Source organism: Stigmatopora argus, chromosome 12, assembly GCF_051989625.1.
Source record: "Stigmatopora argus isolate UIUO_Sarg chromosome 12, RoL_Sarg_1.0, whole genome shotgun sequence".
In the NCBI taxonomy this organism is placed as follows: Eukaryota; Metazoa; Chordata; class Actinopteri; order Syngnathiformes; family Syngnathidae; genus Stigmatopora; species Stigmatopora argus.
Window position 1 is genome coordinate 4,004,064 of NC_135398.1, and position 22,256 is coordinate 4,026,319.

Consider the following 22,256-nt stretch of genomic DNA (forward strand, 5'->3'; position numbering starts at 1 on the left):
CTTACCAGTTTTTTTCTAAATCACACATTGATACATCTCTTTTTACAAATATTTTTCTGTGTTAGAACCACGCTGTGCAATTCAAATTAAATATTCATCATGATAGGACACACTAAAACAGGGGTCTCAAACGGATTCCACAAAGGGCCACAGTGGGTCCAAGTCTTTGTTTCAACTGATCCAGTGTTGACAGTTTAACCAATGAGGGGTCTTCTAAAATAAGTAGATCCCGGCTACAATCAACACTTGCAAAAGGTGTCCGCTTGTTTGGTTTGAATGAAAACCTGCACCCGCTGCATCCCTTTGAGGACCAGTTTGAGACCGCTTCCCTAAAACCAGTGAGGGACCTGTGCTCTGACTTTATAGGTGGTCAGACATTTTCGTTTGAAAGTGCTATTTTTGGAGGACTACGTTCACTTTCATGTGACAACCTGCTCGCATTCCAGACTATTCACCATGAAAATCAACCTTGGATCTATTCGCATCGTTATCATGCCGAGCTACACTTCCATCCTGCCCACAACTGGAATCAGAATAGCAAAAGCACAGCAGTAGATTATTTAAAAGATGAGTGAAAGGCACAACGTGTGTGGAAACATGAAAAACCTCAGCCCCTAATGGCCTCCAACCTGGTGGTCTTGCTGCTCTTGATCCTGTGCGATCACTTGATGTACTCTGGACAACCATCCTTATCCTGAAAGTGGCTATATTTTGTCTGGTAATAGGAAAACCAAAACATATCAGGGCTGTCAGGTTGCTTTGACCTGACCAGGTGGTTGTCAATCATCCCGCCAGCCAATCAGTCTTGGAATTGGAGCAGATGTCAATTAGAAATAAAAACCTGCCACCTATCTTCAACTATGCCGAAGAGATAAACCCAAACTGTCACTATCATAAACCCTCTGTTGACTGCCTTATAAGTGTAAGTTGAGTTAACCATAGTTATTATTAAGACATTAAAAAGACTCAATTTCGTAACCTATGACAATGGCGTCATGCAAGTATGAAAGAAATCTACCCATTAATAATAAAAACATAATGTTCTAGAACCGATTGCATGAGCACAGGACAGACCTTCAAAACTGTCTACCGTATTTTCACAACTATAAGGCGCACATAAAAGTCTTAAATTTTCTCCAAAATAGACAGGGCGCATTATAATCCAGTGTGCTTTATATATGGACCATTACTAAAAGAATTTATCACGATAAAATAAAGTAAATCAGTCGATAGGGTAAACCATCCTCTACAGCTCTCACAACTACGGCAAGCAGCCCCCGACTCTACTATTTTCCCCGTAGAAAAAAGTACTGCGCAGTGACTGCTGGGATATGTAGTTCTTTTATCAATACACCCAATGGATTGTGGCCTGTATACATCGACATCAACACAGCTTTACGAAGCATGGAAAGCAGCGTTGGAAAAGTTACGCTAGTTACTAGCTAGCTACTATTTGCGAATGGATTGTGGCCGCCTGGACGAACGTATAAAACTCAGCGTTTTCGATGACTCATTTGGACAATTGTTCAATTCGGACACAGAAAATGAGGACTTTGATGGATTTGTGGGTGATGATGACATGCGTACATTTTAAAATGGCTAAATAAAGTACAACCGAACTCAGTTTTGCTTCCGTTGCCTTTTTAAAAACGTGTTTTTAGTGTGTGGGTGTAGCGTGTATGTTTAAGCTGGTATATGTTTTGCCATTCCTGGCTGCGTCTATAAAAACGGTGCGTCCTTTGTGTGTGTAAAATACAGAAATAGCACTCGTTATTGACACCGGCTAAAAATACGATGCGCCGTATAGTCGTGAAAATACGGTAATTACCCAAAGACAGTCAGAAGAAGGGTCAAAAGTGTCTAAAAATCCTGATCCTTGTCATATTCTGAACACAGACTTTATATTATATGGCGGACAACTTTTCTGTCATCGTTTTATAAGTAAGGACACGCAGAAGGCAGCGTCTGGCCCGGTCACCAAACCGAATTTGACGTGGGTCCGTCCGTCCTGAGCTAGCCATGCAACTTTAATGCCCGTGTGTTGCCCTGGGCTGCCATGTATAATTAAGGTGCTCGTGTGGGCTCCTCCTCCCCCGGCGCACATGCTGGGAATTAGGTGGGAGAATTTTCGGAGGACATGCGTAATAACATTGACATGGTGTTGTTTTCTACCACATTTGGGAGAATTGTTTACGTTGCATTTTAACTCTTGTTTTGACTTGATCGCTTGCGGAAGTCGGTCTCAGCGTTGACCTTGATGTTTCAATCTCGTCATGACGTGGTCATGCCAGCACATCAATTATGAGGGGTGTTTGTTGGGGTAATGTGCTGCACGCGAGGCGAAAAGTGAGTGAGTGTGGTGAGGAGGTTTTCAGGGACGGGACCTGCTGCACTATTCATGCCGCCATCTGTTCCCTTTCACTCACATTTGCAACTTTGTACGTGTGTGTGTGTATGTGTGTGTGTGTGTGTGTGTGTGTGTGCAGTCCAAACGTATCTGAGATATGGGAAGGAATGAGAGGAAGCAAAAAGCAGCAGCAATAAAGGTGGATCAATAAAAACAGCAGCGTAGGGGGGGGGGGCAGATGAATAGGGTCATCTCACACAGCACCAAGACCCATGAAATATAAATGTGGCTCAAATAAAAGAGATTGCTTGCTTTCTGCAACCCGCAAATGTGAATGGTAATCACATTTGTGTGGTGGTGTGCTAACTGGATGCGTTTGACAGGATAACAACAAAAGTCATTATGAGGGAAATGTTAAATAATGCAAGGTAATCATTGGGATTTTCATAAAGGACGTAAAAATTTTCGTATATTGATAGTCATTCACACTTTTTGGGGTGGAATATTTTTATTTTTTTCCACCACTTATCAAAACACGGTATGTTGTTTCGTATTCTGTACATGGAATAGGAATTCAACCTAAAAAAAATGGTTGGGTGAAAATACACATGATGTTTTGAACCTGAACTTGCTAAAATAGTCATAAAACAAACTTGTATCTCAAGTCAATACTGTGAATAAGTAAATAGAATTAGGAGATTTGTTGCGCAAGGTACTTTTGTGCACAAGAAAGTACTTTTGGTGTTGGTAAATAATTTTCCAATTGCAAATATATAGAATAAAGAGTATATTAAATCAAACTGTGGTGGTTTGGGGCTTACCGTTGTAATCCAGATGATTCTTCGGAGGGCAGCATTTTATTGAGCGTTGCATCAAATGAGCTGTGACAGATTCTGAGAGATGCTCGAGTGTGCGGGTCGCCACTATCATCTACGTTTAGGATGCGGTGACACACACCTAGGGAACTCCACTGTGTATTCTCAGTAGGGTGCAGACTGTTGAGGGAGTTTAGCCATGGAGGGATATCATTAAGGAATAAATGCATGAGGACAAGCGTCATGTTCTTCTGTGTTATTTGTCAGTAGGGGAGCATCTATTACACATATTGACATGAATGGAAGAGGAAAATAGTTTTCTGTGAATGTTACACTCAATGGATATCAGGGAAAATGGCTGGATTTAAAAAAAATGTTTTTTGTTTGGTGGATTTCTGCACTGCACATTTCTTATTAATTTTAAATTGAGAATATATTGCAATTTTTCCAACATTCCATGCATAAGGTGATGTGAGGATTAGCTTTGTAAAGATGGATTTTTCCCCCTTCTCTTAAGTTTGTGATAACATTTGATGTTTTTGTGTTTTTTCTGCTGTTTTTACAAAATATTTTTTTCTTGGGTGCACATAGGTGTTGTTATGGTGAACAATTTTATCAGTAAACAAAGATATACAAAATCTTGATTCCATCATGTCTGTCATAATGAAAATTCTTTTTTGTTTGTTTAAGTCAACATTTTAAGATGTATACATTTAGGAAGGGAAACTGAGGGCAAACAATGGCTTTGTGTGTGTGTATCAGTTATTTAAGTCAATGTGACAGTCCTTGTTACAACACTGCCCCCCTGTGAGCAACATTGTCCTGTTTATGATGTTGAATGATAGATGTTAATATTGAGTAAAATTGATGAACAAACAGATTATTTTATGACTATTTAATTGTGTTAAATTTAGTGTTTAATTAATTTGAATCCTAGCATTATATCCCAATTGTAATACAATATGCTATTAGATAGTGACAATTTTATTTACAGCAGGGCAAATTTTAAAAAATCGTTAGTTTTTAGGGATATTTTGATTGGATTTCCAAGAGAATGAAACCATAAAATGGTGTTTCGCATATTTTTTAATTTAACTAGAGGTGGGTAACTTAAGCAGCCCTGACAGCAAATTAATTTGCATTAAAATGCTTTTGTTCTTTAGTTATGAGTTGTTGAACATCATAATCAGCATTGTTTGTACATCTTTGGTAGTGAAAGATTTAACAGTGTGTATATACCTATGTGTGATGATGCAGGTGTGGTGCGCCGCATTAAATATGGAACAGGAAAGTGGGACGACTTGACGGCCATGTCACTGAGAATCAGCGATGGATGACAGCGTCCAAGACCTCACCTGGCAACATTTGACGTCTCCGTGGGTCATCGGAAGCTGCAGCAGACGCGACAGAGAAAGTGCTGGTGGTAATGGGCCGTGGGTGGTGAAAGGGTCAATAATTTAGAAGCTAAAGATGGTCCGTCATTGGAGGTTGCCGTGTTCTTCTTTTTGTTTTTGTAGGATTTCCCTGAAACATGAATGGTTTTTCACCAATCAGCATCAAATTGGTGGCTCACAAGCTCCAATTTCCTGTGAAACGGGTGACTCACTTTCCCTGAAGTGCTTCTCAGGGACATTTTTGTAAGGTTGTGGGGCAATGTTTATCAGAAAATGTCATTCCAAAACAAATCAAGTTCTTGCTTGGATGTTTATTATCATGCAAGCTGTCGGGGAAAAAAATAATTTAAAGGATCTTCAAGGTTTTCTTGTGGATTTATTGGTTTAGTCCCCGGACGTTTGGTCGACCGGACGTTTGGTAGAACGAACGTTTGGTCGAACGGACGTTTGGTCGAACGGACGTTTGGTCGAACGGACGTTTGGTCGAACGCACGTTTGGTCGAACGGACGTTTGGTCGAACGGACGTTCGGTCGAACGGACGTTTGGTCGAACGGACGTTTGGTAGAACGGACGTTTGGTAGAACGGACGTTTGGTAGAACGGACGTTTGGTAGAATGGACGTTTGGTAGAACGGACGTTTGGTAGAACGGACGTTTGGTCGCCGGGTTGTTACTGTTGAAACCAGCTCTCAAAATTATAATCATGAGAGAGAGAGTGAGTTTAATATCTAAATATCTAATATCAAAATATCAACAGTTAACTCTGTCATAATTTGAAAGCGAGCAAACCCGGCGACCAAATGTCCGTTCTACCAAACGTCCGTTCTACCAAACGTCCGTTCTACCAAACGTCCCTTCTACCAAACGTCCGTTCTACCAAACGTCCAGGGACCAAACGTCCGGTCGACCAAACGTCCAGGGACCAAACGTCCGGGGACCATACGTCTTTCGACGAAACGTCCGAGTACCGATGTGCCCACTAAGGTACCCACCCTGTCATGACCACATCTAATTTTGCTATTCTAGTTCAATATCCTCTTTCCCTTTCTAACTCATAGGTCACATTGCCATGACAACTGAGATGGGAAGAATGTTCTGACAGAGCATCGCCATTTTTCCTGCCTCAACTATGCCTGCTGCTACTCAGTCCAGAGCAATATCAGTGAAGTGTCACAGGGAAAGGACAAAAGGAGAGAGAGAGAAATGAAAAGAAGGAAGTTATCTGCAGTGCAGTCTCATTTTCTGTCCCAAATCCAGCTTGGAGCCTCCACGTTGACACTTTGATGACAAGAAGTCCTCAGTGGACGAGAAAAGTGCACGGAGGACATCCACGGGCCAATGAGGGTTCATCCAGGACATCCACCTGATCAAAGAGACGTCTGACAGGAAAATAGATGAGAATTATAGCAGTTCTTTTCTCCCAGTAGCTTTTGGATTTTATACCCTGCCACCACTAGACTCAAGATGGAATCTGGGAAAGAATCCTTTCTGACACACCTTTTATTCTCCATTGCAGTCTGGTCACAAGGTTGTGCTCTGAAGCAGATCAACAACCGCGCTGTTGTGTTCTTGAACCTAACGTCCATATACATAGGATAGAAGACAAGAGCAGAGACTTTTTGAGGTGATGATCAAACATGAATTTCACTGAAAATATGACAATTTTGCAATGGCCTGTCAACAAGATAGTCGTCCCTCACCTGTGAAGAAGCCCTTTTGCAACCATCTAATTGCCAAGTCAAAGGACAGAAAGCTTGGAATCACCGGTACTCGGACGTTTGGTCGACCGGACGTTTGGTCGATTGGACGTTTGGTCGACCGGACGTTTGGTCGACCGGACGTTTGGTAGAACGGACGTTTGGTAGAACGGACGTTTGGTAGAACGGACGTTTGGTAGAACGGACGTTTGGTAGAACGGACGTTTGGTCGCTGGGTTGTTACTGTTGAAACCAGCTCTCAAAATTATAATCATAAGAGAGAGAGAGAGTTTAATATCTAAATATCTAATATCAAAATATCAACAGTAAACTGTCATAATTTGACAGCGAGCAAACCCGGCGACCAAACCTCGGTTCTACCAAACGTCCGTTCTACCAAACGTCCGTTCTACCAAACGTCCGTTCTACCAAACGTCCGTTCTACCAAACGTCCGTTCTACCAAATGTCCGTTCTACCAAACGTCCGGGGACCAAACGTCTTTTGACGAAACGTCCGGTCACGGGAATCACCTTGCCATCCCTTCATAAAAAGGTTCAGAGAAAACCAGGAACTCAATTGCCCCATCTTTGCACTCTAGTGTAGTAGACTTAACACCTCTACGAATAAGAATATCATTTTCATGCACCAGGAAAAAGAAGAGAAGCCAGAAAAGTGCCTTTCACCGCAGAGCCCATTTAATGGCAATTTTGTTTGTCGCTCGTGATATTTTGTTCAACGTAGCAAGCGTTTACAGTTTCGATTCCGTGTGAATTGCCACAAAGGGGTCTTCATCTCTGGTGCCGATCCGGAATCGAGCGCGGCCGTCGTCACCGACGTAGATCTGCTTTCCTGTGCACCGGTCTCCTTCCTTTTGGCCGGAGATTACGTCGCAGTAAGTGCCGCTTGGCATGCCAGTGTTTAAGGTCACATCGAGGTCCCTTCAGATGAAAGACACATTTGTAATCTAATCTGTCAGGTTGGGACACAATATGGGCCACAAAAAACACTCCCTATGGAAAATCTCTTTGAAGAATGGTGCCAGAAACCATGTGGATAAATAAGAACATTGCCATTGGAACAAAAAAAGGACTCATAGGAATTACATGGATGTTAAATTACATTTGAATTGTGTTTGGCCTTACCAGTTGTCATTGTTAAAGACAATGAAGCCGCGATTACCACGGCCAAAGGCAACCTGGTTACCCTGGTTATCCCACCAGTTGGTATGAGGCTGTCCGTTGACGACATTGCGGAAAATGACCATGTTTCTACAAGTTTTTGACAGAGAAAAGTCATTAGTAGTCACTAGTAAGAGAAAAAACAGACTAAGATCAATCTGTTCTAGTGGAGAACCAACAGAAGTGTTGGAATCCAGAATATCCCCACTTGATCTGACGCCATCTGTGCTCACACACCCATCCATCTCCACAGGTCTGATCAGGGTTGATTGGAACAGGCTTGGTGCTTCCGTTGGTATGACTCGGTGGTCCCACCCAGTCGTTCTGGTCCTGAGAATGGATGACCAGAGCAAAACTTAAATCCAATGACGGCTGCTTAAATGACAAGTCAGCAGACACATTGAAAGGTGAGTGAGAACCTTTCCGTTGACAATGTGGCGGTTCCAGCGGAAGCTCGACATGACCCTGGTCATGCCATATGGATGGGCCAGCATGTACCCCATGGTCATCTTGTATAGCCTGGAGTCCCAGAAGGTGACGATGGACGCACCACCGGCGCCGTGGCCTCGCTGGTTGTCGTGATTGTCGACGAATACGACGGCATTGTCGTTAGGTAAGAAACCCCAACCTTCACCCCAGTTTCTATGCACAAAAAAATTATTTGGGTGAAAACATCTCCTAATTTATAATACACACTGCCGCCTAACTATATCCTATTTCAAGTAATACCATGCAAACATAGGGTATCAGTACCATTGTTATTCCTAGATCAAGGGTGTCAGACTCGGGTTGGTTCGCGGGCCGCTTTAACGTCAACTTGATTTCACGTGGGCCGGACCATTTAAGATATAATATTTAGATTTTTTTTTAATAAATGGATAAAAAGAACTGGATTAAAACTCTGAATATTCAGTTTTTATAGATCTAAAACAATGTTTATTTTAGCTTTTTTAAATATATTTTTAGATTTTACAAAATGATTTTTGAACTAAAAACACAAAAAAAATGATTAAAAAATGACAATTATTGATTTAAAAGGGGGAAAATCAGGAAATTTAATATACATCTATACTCTTCATTTTAATTTGATCCTAAAACAGAAAGTCGCCACTCATGATTTACTTTACCGGGCCACACAAAATGATGCGGCGGGCCAGATTTAGCCCCCGGGCCGCCACTTTGACACATGTGCCCTAGATGAATGTATATTTTAATTTCTGGTGCACCTGGTGTAGGACAACTTCTCGCCATGCCACTTTCGAAAGACGGTTCCCAATTTTGCACCATATTTGAACTCAGTCACTCGTCCCAGATGGGAGTATTCACGAGATGAGATAGACTCGCCTCCAAGGTCAATAACCTAAAGGCCAGAGTAAAAAAAATATTTGTATCAGATGTGTTTAATCTTCCACTCATGGCACACAGAGCAGTAAATGCATTTTAACCCCTGAAGGGAGGTCTTAGGCCATTGCCGTGAACTTTACTTTTGACTTTTGTTTGCACAAAGACAGGTGTGTCATTTCAATTTATTCACCTTCTGCACCGCAGGGTTCTGGAGTCTATCCCAACTAATTATGGGCAGTGAAACTAGGCTAAATTCAGCCCTTTCATATCTTGCAGTCTAACTGGCATTTATGTTTGTATCACTTAAAACATATATCACCAACCCAGCCAAAAAGTTCAAACGAAGCCATTGAGTTAGAGTCTGAAAATGCAAAAGTCTGTTTTCAATGAGTACCTCCTGGAAAATGAACGGTCTGGCACCCTCAGCGAACCACTTGGAGCTGAGGTTGTGCAGGCGGCCGTAGACGGCAGCCAGGTCTCCGGGCCACATGTGCTTGCATGCATCCACTCGGAACCCAGCCACGCCCATGTCGATCAGCTTGTTCATGAACTCAGCCACCTTGTCCCGGACATAGTTCTTCTCTAATGCCAGGTCCAACAGTCCAACCAGTCGACAGTCGCGCACCTAGATTTAAACGAAAAAAGAAATATTTCCGAATAAAATGAGTCAACCGGTGGGCAGTAATCAACAAACATCTATTAAAATAATACACAAATTGAGACATTACACTTAAATCTGAGATTAGTATTCAATTTTGGATTGATTTACTGTAAATAGTCAGCTATGTAACAGTGAAAAAAACAACAATTAGATAGTATTAACACCACAGATCTAGCATGTACACCTATGTTACATAAATCTCATAAAATTAGTCAACCGGTGGACAGTAATCAACAAACGGCTATTAAAATAATACACAAATTAGGACAGCACACTTAAATCTAAGATTGGTATTCAATTTTGGATAGATTTACTGTAAATACTCAGCTATGTAACAGTGAAAAAAAACCAATTAGATAGTATTAACACCATAAATCTAGCATATACACATTAACTCACCTATGTTACATAAATTTCATTATACCTGCGTAATGACAATAAAAGCATTCAATTCAGTACTGTAGTTAACATTTCAATTATGAAACAGGAATAAATACAACATTTTTACTCGAGCTTATTTTAGTGTGTATTCACTAGGTAACTTTAAAAAAAAGAATGGTTGTTTGTCAGGAATTGGTTATTCCTCACCTGATTAGCATCCGTGTAGTTTTCGATCTCACCACTGGTTGTCTTGCATTTGTGGTCGTTGAAGTCCCATTCGCTGTAGGGTACGTCGGGGAAGTTTTTGGCGCTGGCGCTGAACCAGGTGCCACACGACGAGTGAGTCCCCTCACCGCCGGACGCCCCGCACATATGATTGATGACGGCGTCTACATAAATGTTGACACCGACATTGTTGCATCGCGTCACCATGTCTCGCAGCTCCTGCTCGTCGCCGGATCTGGAGCACAGGTTGTAGCCCACGGGCTGGTACCTCTGCCACCATGGCCTCCAGGGATTGTTCAGCACAATATGCTCGTTGGGAGGAGAGATCTAAGAAAACAAAGGGAAGGAAATTACGATAAACCATACTTATTAGCCTCTAACACTCTATTTTTCAATAAACGAGCAGATACCCTTATCAAAAGAGCCACTCGTTCCTGTAACACAATTTAACTCAAAATACAGTGCTTTACTCTTCTAAAATCTGTATGTGCAATGAATTGCAAAGCAATTGTGATTTATGATCCATACGCCGAAAAAAAAACTGGTCCAATCCATCTGTGAAAAATGTCAATAACACTCTTATTGACACTCTAAGTCACATGTGTCAAAGTGGCGGCCCACGGGCCAAATTTGGCCTGCTGCATCCTTTTGTGTGGCCCGGGAAAGTAGATCATGAGTGCCGACTTTCTGTTTTAGGATCAAATTAAAATGAAGAGTATCGATGTATATTAAATTTCGTGATTTTCCCCCTTTTAAATCAATAATTGTCATTTTTTAGTCATTTTTTTCTGTGTTTTTAGTTCAAAAATCATTTTGTAAAATCTAAAAATATATATAAAAAAGCTAAAATAAACATTGTTTTAGATCTATAAAAACTGAATATTCAGGGCTTTTAATCCAGTTCTTTTAATCAATTTATAAAAAAATATATCTAAATATTATATCTAAAATGGTCCGGCCCACGTGAAATCAAGTTGATGTTAAAGCGGCCCGCAAACCAACCCGAGTCTGACACCCTTAATATGTGCAAAGTCCGTTTCAGACCATGAAAATAGCCACCATACAACTGTAGTCTTACAGTGATGATATTTTGTCCGCACGCTCGAATATTTCTACCCAAAAACAACTATCAAAGTGAGGTACCTGCACTCCGCCGAAACCATTGGGCCCCAAGAAGCGCTCACACTCGGCTGTGATATCCGCCCAACGCCACTCAAAGAGATGCACGATGGCCGTCCTGCCATGCCGAAGCTGAGGGTTGTGCTGGGCACCGGCAAGCCCACAGAGCATTGTCCACACGATAAACCACTTCATACTTATTAAGGGAAATTATTCCAACTCCAACGGGAGCACCCGACTCACAACTACTTGCACAACTTTTATCCCTCTCGAGGGGAAGCGGTTGGGAGGGTGGTAAATAGTGTCGGGCAGGTTTGTCAGCTGTATACTTTCCCAGGCATTGAACTTCTGACTTTTATACTACGTATTCTCTCTAAGACAAGGGTGTCAGACTTCCGTTGGTTCGCGGGCCGCATTAACGTCAACTGGATTTCATGTGGGCCGGACCATTTTAGATATAATATTTAGATTATTATTTTTTACAAATGGATTAAAAGAACTGGATTAAAAGCCCTAAATATTCAGTTTTTTATAGATCTAAAACAATGTTTATTTTAGCTTTTTTTAAATATATTTTTAGATTTTACAAAATGTTTTTTTAATTAAAAACTGAAAAAAATGGATTAAAAATTACAACTATTGATTTAAAAGGGGGGAAATCAGGAAATTTAATATACATCTATACAATATATATAATTTGATCCTAAAACAGAAAGTTGGCACTCATGAGTTACTTTCCCGGGCCACACAAAATGATGTGGTGGGCCAGAATTGGCCCCCAGGCCGCCACTTTGACAGATGCAATAAATCAAAAATCGACTTTTTTAGTAAGGAAAATAATTTATTTAATCATTTGTTTTTCATTGCATAAGGAAACCAAATTTTTCTTTAATTATGTTCCATATTAAAGTGGAAAACAGAAAATATTTTTAAATATTTTTAGATTTTACAAACTGATTTTTGAACTAAAAACACAAAGAAAAACATGGATGAAAAAATTGCAATTATTGATTTAAAAGGGGGAAAATCAGGAGATATAATATACATCTATAATCTTCATTTTAATTTGATCCTAAAACAGAAAGTCGCACTCATGATTTATTTTCTCGGGGCGCGTAAAAGGATGCGGCGGGCCAGATTTGGCCCCCGGGCCGCCACTTTGACACCTGTGCTTTAAGACATCAACAAAAACATATTTTTTTCTTGCTATTCCAATCCATTACATGTTATACTAAATTTTTAAACATTTCTTCAGGTCAGAAGGGGTAAATTTTTAAACATAAGACTTACCAATGATGTGGCTGCCAAATATAGTCCTAATTTAGGTAAAAATTTGACCAATTACGTCCTTTACTTCAATGCTCCTGCACTGGAATTGAGTTGTTGGATTGCATAAACAACGTTGCAGGACGTTTCTGAGTAAAAGCACTGGAATTTACCCTAGAAAATGTTTGCATTTATCCCAAATTGTCAATATACTGCTCAATTTTGAAGATCATGATGAACCATGTTATGTCTAAGTGGCGTTTTGAAAAGACGTGGTGATTGGCTGAGGTGTGTGCACTCCTGCAGCTGTTTAGATTGGCTGAGATCCATATTGATTTTAGTAAATGAGTACATTTGTGCCGTGTTTAGTGAGCAAACTACAATGAGTTATAAAACAAACGTGCAGGGAATGTGGTTTTACGTGGTGCTTAAACTACCATATTGTACATTTGCTATTGTAGTTTAGCAATTGAGGTGTTTGTTTACAGTATTTAGCAACACTACAAAGTACTATTTTTGTTTATTATTCAAGACTTTTGAGAGATCATCCTACTTAAAGTCAATGGTGCACAAAAAATCTTTTGCCACAAATTTAAACCAATATTTTGGATGATTTTTCTTGTACTTTTTCCTACCAAACAAAGCTTTTCTGTTTTTTTCTTCTCTAAAAACAGGGAACATCAGACTGCGTGAGGACAAAAGATATCTCTCATTTGCAGCTCTGGCGTCCAGGTAAGAAAAATAAATAAATAAGATGATCACATGTGATGCCTTGCTTCTGCCATGGAAAATGAAAAACAACAGAGTTGGGAAAGAGTGTGGGTATAAAAGAGGAGGAAAAGGAGAATATAGGTCAAAAAAAAAAAATAATCCATGGGTCATGTGACTGAACTAACTTATAATTTTTTTATTTTTTTTATTTTTATTTTTTGGGGATGAATGACGCTTTGTTTCAAAAAATAAGAAATTATCCACTCATGGTTAATCCACTCTGGCTTACCCAATGGAAAGTTTTCCCCGTGCTGATATCTTGGCAGATATCATTTTCCATTCCATGGCATAAAAGTCAAAGAAGAAAAAATAACAGCAATAGGGTGAGCGGAAGTTCCCGAGGGGACACTCACACCCGCGAAAAACATGTTTAATGTGACATTCCAGTACTACACAGGCGCTCCAGCTACATAACTGACACGAGACCTTTAGTTCTTAAAAGGGCAAATCGACCCCTTAAAATGAAGAGTATAGATGTATATTAAATTTCCTGATTTTCCCCCTTTTAAATCAATAATTGTCATTTTTTAATCATTTTTTTCTGTGTTTTTAGTTCAAAAATCATTTTGTAAAATCTAAAAATATATTTAAAAATAGCTAAAATAAACATTGTTTAGATCTATAAAAAACTGAATATTCAGGGCTTTTAATTCAGTTCTTTTAATCCATTTATCAAAAAAAAATCTAAATATTATATCTAAAATGGTCCGGCCCACATGAAATCGAGTTGACGTTAACGCGGCCCGCGAACCAACCCGAGTCTGACACCCCTGAATTATACTGTGCTACATCATAACAGAAATGTTATATTTTGATATAAAATTGTACAAAATTTGAGGTTGACACCATCATTTACCATCAAAAGAAGTTTTGACATGCATCCTCTTTCAAAAAATACTTTTATGAGGCAGAAAAATACATTAATTGACAATTTGGCCATTTCTTTAGGTTCGTTTTTATGCAAATGTTGTATTTGCTATGAAGTCAGTTCTATAAAACGTCACTGACGCTTACTACACTCCATTTTCTATGAGGAAAACATTGGCTAGAAGCTGATTGAAATGCATTAAGGAATGTAAGAGAGGACTGTGCAGCTTAATTCCATTCCATTCGCACTGCCGGTGGCTGGAAAAGTAGTTGGAGACGAAAAAATCAAGTCAGCCGGAGTCAATTTTCTGATCGTCTTTCACACGAGTCAGCAGAATTTAGGAATGGTGCTCTTTCACTTGGAACCTCTTTAAAGCCCTTTTAACATTTCACATAATGCCTCACTTCTACCAAATGTGTTTCCAGCTTCCATCCTTTAATGTATGTTTTAACATTGTGGTATCTCAACTTACAAATGCTTTTCCACATACGAAATATTCATGTTAGAATAGATAGAACACCGTTTGTTTTATTGTTTAACAGAATGTCCAAGGTTTTTTGGAAAATTGGCTTGTACTTGAAGTTACATATCATAAATTAAAATTGTTATTCCCATATTTTGTTTTTCAGAGTGCAATGTGTTCATGCTCAGCTCTTCTCCCAACACTGACTGATTTAAGGTAAGCCAATTGGCTTCTGTCATTGCACAGTCATAACCAGAGGCCACGTTTTTATTTATTAATTTTATTTTTATGTCTTTTTTTTTCATCTGAGTGCACTTGTAGTCTCTCCACACTAGAGGGCTGTCTAAGGTTTGGCTTAGACATACTGTGAACTCTTCCAAAGAGGCCTCTGAAGGTCCCGCAATATATTCTTTATAGTATATACTAAGAGTCTATATAAATATATATAAAAATAGGTGTTACAGTCCTAGGATTGTTTTCACTTAGTCAAACATTACATTTCCTTCAGAGTCCTTCCCCAGTAATATAATGGACTTCTATTAGTATGCAATAATGCATATTTTTGCTCTGAAATTTCAGTTTTAAGATACTGTATTGTAAGAGATAAGCATATAGCATAAATATCCATATTTTTGCTCCATCCCTAACATCATACAGCTTTTCTTTTCTCTCCTTGGAACCTACCAATTCTAGTGATATATATTTCTTCATATATAGATGCATGGTTATATTAATGGTATAGAAAAGTTAAAATATTTAGCCGAGATAGTTATATGTCAAATACTTGGGATGAAGTAAAATATCGACATCGTGGGGTATTGTAATCACTTACAATGCATGGTCAATGCAACTGGATCAAATACTAAGATGTAAAATGAAAAATATTTTTTGCTTTTCAATGCATATATCATTAAAAGTCTGGTAGCTGCCTTCTAAGGACAACGAGTACACTTTTGTGGGCCACCAATGCCTAAACAGGCATTTTCAAAGTATACGTATCTTGGTCTGGTAGCGCGCATGTGTGTGTTTGCGCCTCTGGGCGTATGTGATTTTCTTCGTTCTATTTGAACCAAGGTATCAATTTGGTGAGCCGTGCACCAGTAATAAACTTCTATTCCCGTGCTGCCTGCGCTCCGGCCCTCCTCCACCGCAGCCTGCGGCGTGGACATTGGCCCAAAAGGCCTCCGAGGTTTACTACGTAGTTCTGGCACTCGGCCTCAGCACTGTGGCGCTTCTTTCTGGCAAGTTGCCACTGACATTAAAAAAAAACAAAGGCATTTTTAACATCTGTTAAGGAGAGAACACTATGAATAAATGTACTACTGGCATGGAGATGCCACAAAATCATTTTAGGGCCTATGAAATGCTACATTTTGACAAAGATTTTTCAGCCAAAATGTTGCAAAACACTATATTTCAACATGAAATGCTTGTATCTTGTCATAACATTCCTACATTTTGTAATGGTAATGCTATTTTTTTTAGCATTACAATGCAATATTTTGCTTTGAGACCTAGTTACAGTATATAAAATATTTTTTTCATTAAACGGTTTATAGCACTAAACCATCTTTAAAATATAACATTTTAAAAACCAAATATTTTTATATGAATAGTAGTTGTTTATATTTGCTTCATGAAATATTGTATCATCGAATTATAAGGAATTTCAGGAAAAAAATTGGGTTTTAGGGTTTATTCATTTTACCTACTTGGGGTGGTCACATGGGCCTTGTAATAATATTATGCAAACAAAAACAAAGAAGACTTTTACAACTACTAAATACTTCAATCTAACACTGATATTCGTTATCTTTGCTTGTCGGTAATTAATTGTCTTCATTTTTTTGCGTTATAAAAAAATTCCAACACTACGTAGCATAACATAGTTCACAACCCTTACAGACTGTATATTATTTAACCTTAGTACAAAGTGACAACTTAATGGGGTGTTTTTATGAAACGATATATGGCATTTCCACTTAAACGTGGCGTTATTACGCTTAAAACACATGTGTCAAAGTGGCGGCCTGGGGGCCAAATCTGGCCCTTCACATCATTTTGTGTGGTCCGGGAAAGTAAATCATGAGTGCTGAATTTCTGTTTTAGGATCAAATTAAAATGAAGAGTATAGATGTATATTACATTCCCTGATTTTCCCCCTTTTAAATCGATAATTGCTTTTTTTAGTCGATATTTTATTTGTTTTTAGTTCAAAAATCATTTTGTAAAATCTAAAAGTATATTAAAAAAAGCTAAAATACACATTGTTTCAGATCTATAAAAAAAAACTGAATATTCAGGGCCTTTTATCCAGTTCATTTAATCCATTTATTAAAACAAATCTAAATATTATATCTAAAATGGTCCGTCCCACATGAAATCAAGTTGACGTTAAAACGGCCCGCGAACCAACCCGAGTCTGACACCCTTGTCTTAAAACAATGAACATCTTTTGTTGCTTGGAATCGGATGTACATACTTCCAGTTTGATGTGCATGGTGCGTGTCAGTGCCTGGGCGGTGAAACATATAGAAAAACATGCCACCTGAGTCATGACGAGAGTGAGAGGGGAAAAAATGACAAGTCCTATTTGGCCAGAATGATTCCATATGAGAGAATGCCTTCCTTTTTTTCCCCCACCAAGTTTTAAACACTTCCAGACGCGTTTTGCTATCGCCTTTACATTGCAACATAGTCCATCCAGTACAGGATTGAGGGGCACACGTGCGTGGACTATGTGCATATAGTGTCACATACTGTTACATATTACACACACATATATATATACACACACACACAATAAGCACTCAAAGGTTATTGATGTATCCCTGGATGTTCTGCTGTTTTGGTTACTAAGGTTAAGGGTTAAATTTGAAATACTCAATGTGTTCTTGCAGATGCTAACATAAGCAAAGTAGGGCAGCAAAATGGTTTATTTGCCATGATAGTTGTTGTTGTTGTTGTTGTGGAGGAGGAGTCTGATTTGCTTGGTTTTTAGTTTGGACATATAGACATTGCCTCTGCAGTATTTGTCTTCTGTTGTTCCTGTTTGCAAGAGGCTTAAAATGTCTGCTAGGGTTGGGGAGAAAGGTTCATATAAATTTGAGAGACCACTCGTTTTCAATTGATGTTGACTTACTTATAAAGCACGTTTAATTTGTGGCACGAGCCACTATTTAAGGAAATTTGTCAAAGGCAGCATAAAAAGTGTTTTTCCTCAATTTTGAGCAGATTTTCTGACTGCTCTTCAGACTTACGCGTCACTTCTCTGCATCCCGTTTTCTGAATGCCAAACCACACTGCTTTCCCAGTTTTAACCAATTGTCTTTTATATTTTTATTGTCATTGTTCTTGTGGTCAGAACGTGGCATTTATTGGTTTCAAACCATCGCCCAACGTGGCGAGTACTCTCATAATCTCCGTGGCACTTAATTGCATCTTTTGCAATGCTGCCTTTTTCGTGTCACATATAGTAGCTGTCAACTATTTTTGTGGCTATAATGCTTCAGTGGGATTGAGATGATTGGTTAGCGTGGAAACAATGCTTCATCCTTCATCCAATTGGCGACAGCAGCAAAAGCCACTGCAATGGAAGCGCTCCAGTGCACACACTGGGGAGGTGTTGATCACGGAAAAATAATGTACTATTGCACCCCCAGGCTGGCTACTGCTCGCCCCAGTGCCTTTTCCACTTGAATAAAGTATGTTTGGCTTGTACTGGCACAAAGTTGAAATCCTTGAATGGCCTGGAAAAAAAAAAAACGTCACGAATATATTTTGCATCTGCATTTCAGTTGTTACCAACAATTGGTAAAATCAATACTAACACTGAAAAAATAGACATTTTGTGCCAGCTAGTCTAAAATGAACGCATAGAGAGATGAGAAACATCCCATTGAAACTCATTGGTTGAATTCTGGTTTCCTGTTTTTCATTTTTATTTTATACAGATAATGAGTATATTGGTAGGAAATTATGCTCTGTTTGATTGACATGCTTGATGTCATGTGTTTATGTTTGTGCAAAATGTGTTAACGTGTATAAATGAATTTGGCAAAGCTACTCCCCAAAAATGTCGGTTGTGATCCTGCAGTTGTGGATTGTGTTTGAGATCACTGGCATGTTTTCTATTAGGGTCTTGACAGTATCAATGGCCTCAAATCAAAGGAATCTTGGACTTGATTCCACTCATTCAGTCATCCTCGCCATCACATTCGATAGCCTCTGTTACGCCTTTTGACAAAACCCATTCAAGGAAACGTGAACTTTCCAAATCGGAAGACCTGCATTAGCCTTGAGGGGAAAAAAAGGATATTTTACATTTCTCGTTCCGCAACATTTTCCTAGCCGGGATGTTGTTGGAAAGCTAATTAAAATGTAGGAAAAACACTGGAAAACACCAAGAACCAGCATTCCAATTTCTTTCAAACCAAGAAAGAACCATACCATTCACAGTACACCAGGTTCCCTGACCAATACTTACCCGCACCATGATCACAAATAAATAATTGTTTAGAGGTGGAACAGTACATTCTGAATATAAAATGAAATACTGTGCTTTTTTTTCAACATCTGAATACATGAAGCAACCTGTTCTGGTCTCACATACATTTTTTAGGAGAGAAAATAACAAGGATTAAGACCTACAGTATACCTGTTGGAGTAATCATCCAACAATACTGTAATTCCAAACTATATATTTACCTTAACTCTTAATTATGTACAATTTACCTTGATGCCTGTTCGGAAATGCCATGCTGCGCCATGTCTGATATAGTTCACTTTTATGCAATAGGTGTTTTACTGTGTACCAAACTACGTATTTCTAGTGGATCTACAGTTTCATTCCAACCAATCGGTATGGAAAATGAATATATGAATGCTTGTCTGAGCAGAAACCTTTTTGCTTAAACAGTCTTTGCTGAGTTGGTTGAAACCAAAATCCACATGTCTTGGTCATCTTTTTTTATCTCCAACTTCTGACATTGACTCTCTGACACCTGCAACTGGTGTAGTCTAACTCTGGTCAAATTTAAACATTGGCTTTGAACTGGACTTGATTCAAAGCTTTTGCTGACCTTGCTATCCTGGGCACATTTGGCAACATGACCGCTCTATTCACCGCCTTCTTTTTGCCATCGTTGATTTGACGGCACACGAAACCCGAGATGTTGGAGCTGTACATTATCAAAGCCCTCTGCACTTTGTTCGTCACATCGCGGTCTTTGCCTGACGTCTTACCGAGCCTCTCATTACAGTCATAAAAAGCAAATTGTCTGCCCACTTCATCTCTAAAAACGCCACTCACCGTAGTTTGAGTCCTTTTTTATGCCTTAACAACTATCGGATGCTTCAACATTATATTGGACATTTATGACCCAATGGTAGACATTTATGGTCTGTTTTAGGCTTCTTCATGCCACCTAATTCCAAAGAGATATTTATATGAATTCAAATGTTCAAATTGAATAAGAAATACTTTGTACAGGACAGTAGCATTTCAATTTCCCGCATGGAATAAACAACAAGGTGAAAAAATATGCTACTGCTCAGCCTCTGGTTAGCAGATGTCATGACTAACGCTATGGCTAGGCAGACTTTCAAACTAGTTGCCTGTTTTTTTACAAACCTACCACAAAAGCTTGATACTTTAACACAATTTGGGATGCAATTTTTACTCAACATTCTCTTATTTCATTTTTTTAAACACTATCTTGTTTTACCAAGAAGGCAATGTTTAGTTAGTACTTCGTGTGTGTATTTTTTTTGTTCTGGAAACATAAAACAGATGGGATTTTTTTCACATCAAAATACTAAATGTACTGTGGTTTTATTGTAATATTACTCACTAATGGCACAACCTAGCTCACAAACAATTTAGTCCTTAGTCTTTAATTACATTAGAACTTTCTTTTGAGTTTTTTTCCAATAAATGTTGTTTTTTATCCCAGTCAAAGCACGCACTGAAATTGTCAACGTGTATAAACGTTTGTTTAGCTGTCTTATACTTATTATTCTTATATTTATACTTTTACTGACTATACCATTTTTTTTGCAGAGTTAATGAGACAGAATTCCATCTGATTATGGACCTACGTCGCATGAAGAACGTGGTTCACGGTAATGTTTCAATTTTCTGCATTATGTATTTCACAGCATTAAAGTTAGAGGGACATTTTGTCCCAGTCTATATTTCCTGGTATTTTCAACATGAAGACATTTTGTCTGTGTTTCATACATTTTTGAATTTACCATAAGATAACTTTACAGTATAATATCATAGACAAGGTGGTCTGGCCACCACAGATAGCAAGCAAGTACAGTGAATGTTTCCTCCACCCAGTTGTTAGGAGTCACTCTCTTTAGTCTGAGAATTTTTCGCATCGGCTAACTTAGCCTGGACTGGAACTGTAAGCTTTTTCTGAACTTCCGTGCACTTCAGGGCAAAGTCGTAAAAAACGAAAATGTCCTCCAGAATTCAAGCAGTTTACACAAGCGCTAAATGCTTCAAGCTGGAAGACCTTGAAGTCTGAGGGTACACTCGTACTACTTGAACCGTACTCGAGCCCACTTGACATCTGAAGTCCCAAATATCGTAAGCTATATAAGAACGGCTTCACTGATATTTTGACCGGCAGAATAAAATGCAAGAGTCGAATCTACCAAACAAAATTCATGTCATTACAAACACCCATTGCATTGCCAGATCTTTATCAATAAGTAATATTCTCAGACTTTTACTTCAGTCTTTGCACTGCAAATTTTCATCTTCCACTTTGGCACTTGCACTAAGCTACCACATGCTGCTAACCACTTTAGGGTACACGGTCGATTGGTCGCCGGTCTTTTGGTCGCCAATCTTTTGGTCGCCGGTCTTTTGGTCGCCCGGAAGGTTATTGATAATTACCATTTAAATCGTTGCTCAAATTCCCTAAATACAAACTGCAAATTACTATTTAGTCATACTTAATGCCCTAGTAATTATTAGCTATAAAAGCTCCAAATTTCCCGTACTTTTATTGTGTTTTGTTGGAGAACTTGTTAAGACCCTGACTGACGTAGCTTCTTAAAGGGACAACGCATGTACATACAAACTCTTATACACTCACACGTCCGCTCAGTGAAACTGCTCAGGGCCATTGTTGGCTTTTATTGATGCGTAGACCGTGTTGTTTTACCTTGTTTTGTCGCCGGTCTTTTGGTCGCCCGTTGTTTGGGCCTTGGCGACCAAAAGACCGCGACCAAAAGTCCGGCGACCAAAAGACGGCAACCAAAAGACCGGCGACCAAACGACCGCACATGCCACTATAGTTACTTTTTTTTAACCTCCCTTCATTTTTATTGTATATCATTTTTTATGCCTTCTAATTTATGCATGCACTTTATAGTTAAGCTTTAAATCGCATTGTATTGGTATAATACCAATAAAGGCATTCAATTTATCAAAAAACTTAATTCACAGCCTTTTCTTCTTAGTCATCAAGAGTAGAGTAGTGCATTGGTTGGTTTCACTAGGAACACCTGTTTCTCAACAAATTATGATTACTCCTCTTGCCAATTTTCCTGACCCGTACACTGTAAAAATAATTTAGAAATCTTCTAACATTTAGTAGTACACACTGTGACGGTATCACTATAAACCCCCTAATAACTGTGTCAGTCCATTGGAACGCTGATTAAAAATCTTCTTCTTGTCCAACCAAAAATACACGTGAAGCCTTTA

At 39.0% G+C, this 22,256-nt stretch overlaps 2 protein-coding genes and 1 long non-coding RNA gene across 11 annotated transcripts in view; 2 read left to right on the forward strand and 1 right to left on the reverse strand.

Annotated features, from left to right (window-relative positions):
• Positions 1–6,336, forward strand: part of LOC144086272 (uncharacterized) — a 94,900-nt gene extending 88,564 nt beyond the window's left edge. For 5 of the 6 annotated variants that reach the window (XR_013304389.1, XR_013304386.1, XR_013304387.1 and 2 more), the window contains one exon: positions 4,420–5,059. This is a non-coding gene — a long non-coding RNA (uncharacterized LOC144086272). Of the gene's footprint in view, positions 1–4,419; positions 5,060–5,614 lie in introns of those variants that run through there. The other variant, XR_013304388.1, reaches the window with a different exon arrangement.
• Positions 6,337–6,927: 591 nt separating this feature from the next.
• LOC144086173 (alpha-amylase-like) lies at positions 6,928–12,682 on the reverse strand. Of its 2 annotated transcripts, none has more exons than XM_077616004.1 (8): positions 12,453–12,682; positions 10,026–10,370; positions 9,171–9,401; positions 8,659–8,792; positions 7,849–8,074; positions 7,641–7,759; positions 7,397–7,522; positions 6,928–7,192 (listed from the first exon to the last, which is right to left on the reverse strand). In XM_077616004.1, the coding sequence occupies exons 2-8, from the start codon at positions 10,248–10,250 to the stop codon at positions 7,003–7,005; spliced, it is 1,251 nt and encodes a 416-aa protein (XP_077472130.1). In that variant the 5' UTR covers positions 10,251–10,370; positions 12,453–12,682; the 3' UTR covers positions 6,928–7,002. The 2 variants fall into 2 exon arrangements, with proteins under 2 accessions (XP_077472130.1, XP_077472129.1); XM_077616003.1 differs by lacking the exon at positions 12,453–12,682 and adding an exon at positions 11,187–11,491.
• A 710-nt stretch (positions 12,683–13,392) lies between these two features.
• The window catches only part of LOC144085640 (collagen alpha-1(XI) chain-like), a 63,981-nt gene continuing 55,117 nt past the window's right edge, over positions 13,393–22,256 (forward strand). For all 3 annotated transcript variants that reach the window (XM_077615117.1, XM_077615116.1, XM_077615118.1), the window contains exons 1-3: positions 13,393–13,522; positions 14,697–14,746; positions 20,592–20,653. The gene's annotated coding sequence lies outside the window, so the exon portion shown is untranslated. The remainder of the gene's footprint in view (positions 13,523–14,696; positions 14,747–20,591; positions 20,654–22,256) is intronic.